Source organism: Etheostoma spectabile, chromosome 18 (assembly GCF_008692095.1).
Source record: "Etheostoma spectabile isolate EspeVRDwgs_2016 chromosome 18, UIUC_Espe_1.0, whole genome shotgun sequence".
NCBI classification, from domain to species: domain Eukaryota; kingdom Metazoa; phylum Chordata; class Actinopteri; order Perciformes; family Percidae; genus Etheostoma; species Etheostoma spectabile.
This window is the reverse complement of record NC_045750.1, coordinates 13,661,375-13,671,598: the sequence shown is the minus strand read 5'-3', so window position 1 is coordinate 13,671,598 and position 10,224 is coordinate 13,661,375. Positions and strand designations below refer to the sequence as shown.

Here is a 10,224-nt window from a genome sequence, read left to right as displayed (position 1 = left end):
GGGGCTATACCAAAAGGGAATACAGGAAAAGACGAACCCCGCGTGCGTGAATAAACAGGAGTAAAAACTGAGCTGCGGAGCGCGAGGACAGTCTGAAAACTTAGCGCTGTCCATGGTTCTGAATCGCCCCTCGGCGAGGGGACCGACGAGCCTGTGAGCGTCATCTTTTCTTCACGACCTGTTTCATACCTGAGCACTCCATGAACACGGGGAGGATGGATGTCTACAGTTGCAGACACCGCATTTGAGTCGGACACCAGGATGAAGGACTTGTGGATTTAAACCCCTGAATGAAGAATTCGCTTCGGCTCGACAAAATGTTTCTGAAGACATCGTTTCTCACGTACTTTCACCGGCTATCTATTTACCGACCAACTCGAGCCCGATTCACCCAGTAACCCTTCATTCATTCATTCATCAACATGATATAAGAATGAACTGATGCAATCGAGTTGCCCGTCAAGCATAGGAGATCTGCGTCTAAATCTACTGTAAGAAGAGCAACGGCACGCAACGAGACATGGCTCGCCTGCTTGTTTTGGTCAACTCCGTGGTCCTGTTGCTTTTTGGCAGCGACATGTTTTTGGTAGGAGCAAGTAAGTATAAGCCTCCAGAAGTCAAATCAATTATTGTGCACATGTAAAATGCGCCATTAGCCATGATCAAAGTATTATAAAGCTGCCACTGTGTGTGTTAAGACCCTTAATACAAATCAAACATCAACTAAAGTATGTTTTATGCTCTGGTCTACTCACTTACCATAGCTCATCCAGTAACACTTGTTAAACCAGATAATACATTACTGGTATGTTAATGTTAAAGATGGGTTGTTTAACTTTCTCATACTAATTTCCAAAAACAAGACATGGTGTCAATTTTGAAATATCCTTTTGTTTTACATTTACATTCATATAACTATATAATAACCTTTAGAATAACCTTGGCAGCCTGCCCTACTTCTGCATCTGACAAAACTATGTACACACGTTTACAGCAAGAAACCTGCCAATGTTGTCCTAAAAAAGAGAATCTGCATTACAACACATCCAGGATTTTCCCAGTGTGACTTGTAAAAGCTGTCCTCGAGAGCCATAATATACAGTTCGTGTACAGAGGCATTCACTTTTCTATAATAATGTGCCACAAAAACACCAGTTGCAGAGCCAACACTGTCTTCACTCAGTGAGATCAACATGACAGAGATCTCTTAAACTGGTCTCATAATCAAATGTGTACATACACCCAGTGTCATTTTCTTTTGCATTCTTTCCATTGCACGCTCAGATTCAGACTTTTTATGAATCTTTTTTTTTGTAGCAGAAACCTTCTCCATCTGCCGATGCATGCGTGCCTCTGCAGTATCTCTGAGTCGTTATCTACCTGTCTACCTTTATCACTTCCTCCCTCGCCTCTCAAGGGAACTGAGTCCTACATGCGATAGCGCCTTCAGAAAATTAGATTGGCACTTTACCGTTTGCTGTGGGTGTGTGCGCTGTCTGCTTGATACAAATATTCCGAGTTTTTGTCATGTTTTGCGCTGACATGTGAAATGAAAAGCATCTCTGATCTTTGAGGATTTCTGCATGGGGCTGTCAAGTGCAGGAAACGCCACCATTAAAATAATAAACACTCATTAATATAAATATGGATGTTTGAAGCAATGATCTTCAAAGTTAAGTTGGATTCATTACAGCCAGCTTCATACATGCTATGAGACTATGGGATTCACAGTGACACTCAGCTCTAAATTAACTGTCAGCTTCTTTGATTCAAAGTGAAGTTCATAAAAATAAAAACGCAGAAAAATTGAGCATTTCTGTGAGGTTTCTCTCAGCTAATACAAAAATGAAAGTGATCAAAGTGATGCTGAAAATATGCAATGGTGGACAATTTGTTCTTAAAGCTTTAAATTAATCCATTAAGCGTGCTTCTCAACATGACATTGGGTCCCGATGAGCATGTATTAAAGTCAACATTGAGCTTCCAATATTTAGATGCCATTGAGGAAAATTCCAGTATGATGCCATGATGTAATCGAACAGTGCAAACCCACAAAAGGTGTTGGATTTTTCTTGTTCCAATCCGACAAGAAATACTTAAATGTGTGTAACAATATTTGCAGTCACGCAGTCTGAAAACAAGCATCCTAGAAAATGAATTCCACCAACCGCACAGCTTTAGGTAAACGTGAATTAGATTTTATTGGATTTATTTGGATGGCCAGGCTTCAAATTGGCAATCTGCTGTTGATAAACCTGGTGACACATTCTTGATAAATAGGCGTTCTGTATTAGAGCTGAATCCATCAGAGTGAGGGCCAATGTTTGCTCATGTTGTCATAATTCTCCCTGCTATCACATGGCAGACATTTCACATATACACAGATAATATACACACTACAGTGTGTGGGAAAAAAATGGATTTTGTATAATCCTTGGTGTTATATAGTCTTAGAGTAGCTCACACTTGTTGGTATATTTAGACATTTGTAGAACTGGTAAACACCAACTGCAGCCACTAAAATGAATGGTACAATCTCTGTTAACAACTTGTTTATAAATCTGCTCCTGCATGCTAGCCTTTACAGTTTTGGGATGATGAAGTAATGTTAGCTTGAGGCTGGAAAGCCTTGGGGTTCGGCCAGTGGTTACATTAACCTTAGACTGGCACCTAGACCCATCTGGTCTTGCTGCAATTTCGCAGCCTCTGAGTCAGTTAGAAAGAAGACAGTGTGTACCCAAGGGGGGGACAGTAATAGCCTCTACTGTAGAGAGGCTCTGAAATGTAAGAAAAAGCATAGGACTTAGCCACGCCTGGCTGGCCAAGTCCTCCCATCTGTATCCATCTACATAGCTAATTCATGCTGCTGTTGCTGCACTAGATAGATACTGGCGAAGAGAGTAAGATATATATTCGAAGATCACATGAAGGCACTGCACCCACATGGCATGAAATGTGAAGGAAAGGCAGGATCTCAGAAGGGAGAGGAGTTGGGAGATAAAACAAGAAAAAAAAAGGGTCTTCAAAGGTGATGCGGGGGCAGGCAGTGCTGCGGCTGTGATAAAGAAAACAGAGCGACATTGCTTAGGGGCTCCACTACCAGGCAATTAGCAACACTGGGGCCTGGGAGCAGATGCGCGACAAACTCCTAGGGTGCACAGGAGAACATTTTAACTTCCCACAACTGGGTGTGAAACACATCCATTTAAAGCTTGACTGGGCAACACAATTAAAATTCACGGCAGCTGTTACAAGTTATTGCTTTTATTTATAAGATGTCAGTGAATACATTATCTCACAAAAGACTGAGGCATAATAAGTATTAGAAAAGAATTACATTACAAGCAGCCCTTCAAACTGTCACCAGCTTTGAAGTAATTGAGATTGAAATATGATCGATAATACAGTCCACAACCTTGGTACACCACAGTGTTTTCCATTTTAAAAGTGTATAATGCAATATAAATTATGCACTTTTGAGAGTTTTATTGTGTGATCAATCATTTGGAACATTTATTGGTGAATAATGAGTTGAGGACTCCTTTATGTCAGGCTTGAAGCAGGAAATGTAGCCGCATCCGTCCGACTCATAGAACTAATTGTCACATTACTAACTGTAAATGAGTGCATGAGCTGTTTGAAAAACCATTCAAAAGAAAGAACTGGGTTCAAAACTGTCTAAAGACATTTCAAGATGTCAATCTGAAGAAGATGACTTGTTTGTGTTTTTTCTTTAATTGATAGGACAGCTGTAGTGTAGACAGGAAAGGGGGGGGAGAAAGACGGGGGACAACATGCGACCAACATATGTCGCTGACACTGCTATCATATTTTCTAAAAGAACTGCGTAGAATTGCGATGTCTGCATATCATCCAATCATGGAAAAACCCACAGCAGGCTGCAAAAAGCAAACACAAAAAAGCCAATATATTGCTTTTTGCATTGGCTTCACATTTCAACCTTACCACTTTTCTTTGGGCGTCATCAAACTAAATGTAAAATGGAGATAACATGTCATCTGTCAAATTATGTTCCAGATAAAACCGACAGGTGATGTAATCTCCAATTTCCTACTTACATCAAATTTGTTTCTGTTGTGTCAAAGCCATCAAGCTGCACAGGCTGTATTATTAGGATAAATCCAAAAATGGTATTGTCTGACCATAAAAAACAATCAGTATCTGCTGTTATGTTGTGAATTTACAGTATAAGCAACCAATAAACTATGTGTAAATCATGATATAATAATTGTAAAAATATTTGTGCTTTGCAAGCAGATATACAATAGAGGGCAAACCTTGAAATACCTCGCACTAATGAATCAAACTGGGCTCCTTTCCACAAGGTTTGACAACCATTCAGAGATCCACCTGCACTTTCACTATCTCTCTGTGCACTCTGGGAAGATGCAGAATAGCTAATGTGCTTGGCGCTGGCTATACGCTATGATTCATCCTGGCAGTGCACCCACATCCCAAGAGGGTCTTACCATTTGTTTGCAGTGACACACGCCTCGGCTGCTGTGACCTATTGCTGTCTGATCTCAGATCTTACATAACGCAGGGTGTAAAGTTGGGCTTACTCAGGAGACGTGGCTGATAACAAATATTGAAGTATGCTGTATTCACAATTACAATTATTAATACAGAACGGAACAGCAAACAAGCCAGAGGGGAACATGGGGGTTAGACTATTGGACTTTCTGTTAAACTTCTTATCAATAAAGATATTTGCATAAGAAAATCCCGTCATCTGTTGTCTGCTCATGAGCCAGCCATGATTACATTTTACTTCTAAAATAGGAAATGAATGAATACGTTAGTTTCAGTTGGCTTCATCTGGTATACATCTTTATGTTCTACATTTCAAAAAGTCCCCTTACCACTTCAAGTTAAAAATATACTTGTCTTGCCCAACTGCCTGCAATGACAACAATATCATATAGGGAGAGGGCACTTATACATTAGTGATGATTCATGGTCTGCTTGAACTGAACCGTCACCTGCTCCATCACCAGTAAATGAGCCGCAAACAGTGCATCACGGTTACTGGCTGCTTTTTTTGCCCATGCGAGGCTGTCTGTAACCCCCTTTAAATAAAAACAATGAGCTTCAGGAGAAATGAATGTTGCAGGTCTCAGTTGCACCTGATTCTGAAGTGTGTATGCACTGTATGACATGTTATGTAGGCTTCATAGTTTTGACCCGTTAACTAGTCAGATTTTGTGTATTGGGAATGATGCAGTTGCAAGAATAAAAGCTCCAGTGCGGCTTTTAGAAAGGCAACACTGTTCATTGTGAGGCTATTTAAAAGAGATATAAAAAAGAAGTTGAATTCTGATGTCAAAGCCACATGCAACATCTGAGAAGGGATGTGTTGATTCATTTTGTTGATTGCATGCTGTGATGCAAGTTTGATAATTATTTAATTATAACATAATTAGCATGACCATCACATGTCATTTAGACACAAGGAAAGAGGAGCAATTATTGTAAATATGTGTATGACTCATTCCCTGTAGCTTTCCAAAGATCAAGTGTATATATATATATATATATATATATATATATATATACTATATAATTATACACACAACATTTAATACACATATATATACATGTATAACATACATGTTATATATAACACATATATATATACACACATATATACATATATATATATATATACATGTATATACATACATATAATAGATATATAATACAAATATACAATATTACAATTATAGACATGTATAATTATATCTGTGGCTAGCTCTCACGCTTGACATTTCGTACATCTATCTTAACACATACCATAAATAATCTTCTCATTAAATGGACAGAATGAGACACAAGTAACCTCTTAACCTGTTACCAACAGGCAAGCCCTCATATTTTCCCACTCTCTCTACAGTTGAAAGATTAATTTCCTTTTTGTGCTTTCTACCACAGCCTAACCCTTAGTCTGGCCTCTTGAACATCTCATTTGCTCCCCTCCAGAAACCAATCTCTGAGCGTGTCATGAGCCCGAGAAACTGAGCACCATGCCTATGTTTATCACCTTGATACCCCGCCATCCCCGTGGTTCATAATGCCACAAGGGCTGAGGCATGGAGACTGATAGCTTCGCCTAACCCAAGGGTTTTGAAATACCACTCGAAGTCACCTTTTGCACCGAACACAGAGGCCATTATTGATCGTCTCAGAGATAATAAAAAAAAGACAGAAATGCAAGAAACAAGAGTGAGAGTGTGTGTGTGTGAGAGAGAGAAGAGAGAGCGGGGGGGGGGGGGGGGGGGTTAGATAAAATGGAAGACATTGGGAGACAAGAGGAGATGCAACAGGAACCAAGCTAGAAAACAGCAGATCATTTGAAATTTGAATTAGAATTTTCATCATTTTGTGTTTCGTCTTTCTCAAGTGCTTGGATAAAATATTGTCCATATTGTACAGCATATTCTTTTGGCTGTCATCTCAAGATAACTGTGTTACGGGTTATTACGTCCGTGCTCCATTGGAACAGCGCTTGTTATACAAATTGACTGTACAACCTTCAATTAACACTCACTTTGTAATGAACTGCTACAGAAAACTGTGACAAAAAAAAATCTTACTACTGGTACTTAAAGAGCAGCTGTGATACTGTAGTTGCATGTCATTAGGAAGAGCGTTTATGTAGCAAGTATGGAAAGAATAAGAAACATATCTGACTGCTTAAGACATTTCTACTCGCTCAACCCTTTCGATATTGCTTCAGCTACTTTCTGCAAAAAAGTCCATTAGGCCCACGTTAACAACAAAAGCCCTGAGGATGGCCTCCAGGCCTCCATCTGCCTGGCCATCCCCATCTTACATATCCATCTGACTCGAGCAATTGTTTGGAGACTGTGAAGCAATACAGGAACCTCAATTGTATCTGTTGCCCACCGTTTATCTTGCCTTTTTATTTCTCAGGCTTTTGTCCCACTTTGCAATCAACGTTTCCACGGGCAACCCTGATGATGATAGATGGCTACAGAGTTACAGGGTGAAGAAATGTAGCCCTGTCCAAGGGAGTTGGACATAAAAAATACACTGTGTTTACTTTGCTTAGGTTGACAGACAAGGCTGTTTAGAGGGAAAGAAAAAAAATTATACATAGTTTTGATTTTTAACTAATTCATGCAAGTTCATAATAAAATACAAGCAAGCAGTTTATGAAAACAGATAGTAAGTAGAGGAGTTAACTGCGGGGTTTACTTTAATTTCCTCATTTGTAATCTGATTCTTTGGTCAGCAGAGTTGATACAGTAATGTGTAGTTATCAGTGGCCTCCCCTCAAAAATTCTCATTACAAATATTCTAACTCCAAAGAGTTCTAATGATCTGTTTTTAAGTGAGACTGCCTTTGAAAACATTTGTATTTATGACATAATGTCCTGTACGTTCTTTATGACCATGAGGACGCCAAACCACGTTGAGACACTCCTGTTTTCGAGCAGAGGGTCTGTTTAAATGGGACTGGCACGGATTTTAAGTAATCCAGTATCAATAAAAAAAATAAAGGGACACTACTGCAGTCATGTGATAAGGCAGTTGAGATGGCAACCTAATGGTTTATTGGAGGAAAGTGGATCAGAAAATAATGACACACACTGTATCTGCAGGTGAAAGGAAGAGCAGGAATGTCCAGTACTTGGGTGAGATCAAACTATGTAGTCTTTCCAAACTATATTTTCAGTCTAGTCTACAGTTTACTATACAGTGATGACAGATGAAGTCTTGTTCCATAGTATTGCTGTATTTCCAGATACTGGACCACATGAGTTTGAGAGTAGGACTTTAATTCAAAACAAACATCTGTGGTAAGTTCAGAGTGTCAACACAATGCTTGAGACTTTACAAGTGCAGTGTGGACACCTTTGGCGTGGATAACTGAATGTTTAGATAAGTGGGTGGATTAACAGACCTCTCTGTTTTGGTTTCCTTTCCTTCAGACCGGCCCCCAGCTCCCGTCAATGTGTCCGTCATGCACCTGCGGGCTGACTCTGCAACTGTATCCTGGGAGGTTCCAGAGGGAGATATAATAATTGGCTTCTCGATCTCACAACAGGTAAGTCCTAAATTGTAATGTAAATCTGGAAGACTACAGTCAGGTTGCATTTGTTTTTATTTTTGGCCATAGTCATTTGTGGTTAGGCATTGAGCCTTCATCATATCCTGTTGAAATTGTGTTGGCACACCACACAACTATCATGAAGAAGTGCACCTGGTATCCATTTTTTACAGTTTGTGACAGCTTGTGGAACAGGTTGGTATAAAATGAGTATGGGTGAAACATTTTTTTCGGACAACAAAATCTTAATATTGTCACTGAGTGAACTCCATAGTGTAGATTGTGTGTGCTCAGCAAACACCTGACTACGTATCATGAGTTTGTCCAGCATACTGAGTAAGTAGCAGAACAAGATCCCGGGTGAATAAAGACGTGTTTTTGTATGTATGTATATTCTCAGTAACACCTTAAAGCTTTGCTTAGCATGGAGAAACGCTCACTAAATCTCCAAGCCTGGAGTCACAATAAAACTTGGCATGGTCGATTTGTCAAGAGAAAACAAGGGATGCTGCGGGACTATGTGAAGCTGCCAATCTGCATTTTTTTAGGCTAAATTGATTTCATAGGCTTAAAATTGGCAAACCAATGAATGCTAACACTGACTGACTGAAATGCTTCTTTAATCCTCTTCATGGTTTATGCAACTCAGGACATCATGCAGCTCTTTAACTTTACTCAGTGTGACTGATGTACGACACCCAACTCAATTCATCATCTAGTTGAATTTTGGTTATTGCCTCAGTGTGTACACTAAGTAGAGAGCTCTGCATGCAAGCTAGAGGAATAATTCTCAGAGCTTTAGGTCTTGATTGCTCAAATAACATTTAAAAGGTCAAAGGCAAGGCAGCTTTATTTGTATAGCACATTTCAGCAACAAGGCAATTCAAAGTGCTTTACACAAAATCAGTTAAACAGATAAAACACAAGTAAAAACAGTTAAAAATCACAAGCATTAAAAACCGGTAAAACACATGAATAGTCAAAGACAAAGTCGGGGACACTGAAAGTGTGTGACTTAAGTTCCTTACATTCAAAAATAATCAGAATATTGACTCCACAATTCCCAGTCAAGACTCCATATGGCGAAACTTAAGTGTCCACTATTATTATAATAAAGTACACAGCATGTCTTTCTCAAGCAACTTGAATATGTTTCTATTTGGTCACCTTTGTCTCACATTATCATAGCTCATATACTTTAGAGGTACATTGTTTTTGTTTTTTGTTTTTACAGAGGAGTGTCTAGGTTAGGGACACATTTGCAAACTGGTATTTATCTGAAGTCACCTTGATCACCACAATATCTGTATTGATTATGTTATCTACTCAATAGGTCAATCCCTTCTGTTGTTCTCTGTTCCTATTTAAGAGGCAGGAAGGACATATGCAGCGATTCATTCGGGAAGTCAACACCACCAGTCGCTCTTGTGTCCTTTGGGACCTAGAGGAGGAGACAGACTACATCATTCAGGTCCAGTCAATTGGCCTCTATGGGGAAAGCCAAGCCAGCAAGAAGGTCCATTTTCGCACTCTCAAGAAGACAGACCGCTTTCCCTCCAACAGCTCCAATCAAGGTAATCTTCTCTGAGATATAGAGGTATTAATAATTACCTATGGCAAATGTTTCTATCTATGTTCAAGGACAACAGTCGAGCATGAATCAAAGAGTAGGGGCTTGTGTTTCCTCAAATACTACAATACAATAAAGGACATGGCTGACATTATCTTTTCATTATCATGATGGAGTCAACACTCAATCTATCCTGCTGATAAGTATTGTTTGTGTAGCAACAGATATAGTTTATAGCTTCTTACAATGGGACTCTGTTATTGTTCAAAAACAATTAACAAAACTTAGAGTCTACAGCCATTCTCTATATTTAACATTACATTTACCAGGTTATTTATCTTAGTCAAAATATGCAGCTTTACGACCACAGATGTCAAGTTTTGAGGGAGCGTGCAATTGGCATGCTGAGTGCAAGAATGTCCACCAGAGCTGTTGACCGAGAAGTGAATGTTCATTTCTCTACCATAAGCTGTTTCCAAAGGCGTTTCAGAGAATTTGGCAGTACATCCAACCAGCCTCACAAACGCAGTTCACGTGTAACCACACCAGCCCAGGACCT

The 10,224-nt window shown here is 39.5% G+C and overlaps 2 protein-coding genes across 2 annotated transcripts in view; one reads left to right on the top strand and one right to left on the bottom strand.

Moving 5' to 3' along the window:
• Window positions 1–10,224, bottom strand: part of si:dkey-71h2.2 (low density lipoprotein receptor adapter protein 1) — a 90,993-nt gene that overhangs the window by 23,204 nt on the left and 57,565 nt on the right. The window lies entirely within an intron of this gene.
• The window catches only part of fndc4a (fibronectin type III domain containing 4a), a 20,837-nt gene that overhangs the window by 66 nt on the left and 10,547 nt on the right, over window positions 1–10,224 (top strand). The window contains exons 1-3 of the mRNA XM_032543713.1: window positions 1–596; window positions 7,977–8,092; window positions 9,465–9,669. The exon at window positions 1–596 is cut by the window's left edge and continues 66 nt beyond it. Coding sequence (XP_032399604.1) covers window positions 521–596; window positions 7,977–8,092; window positions 9,465–9,669 — 397 coding nt within the window. The 5' untranslated portion in view covers window positions 1–520. The remainder of the gene's footprint in view (window positions 597–7,976; window positions 8,093–9,464; window positions 9,670–10,224) is intronic.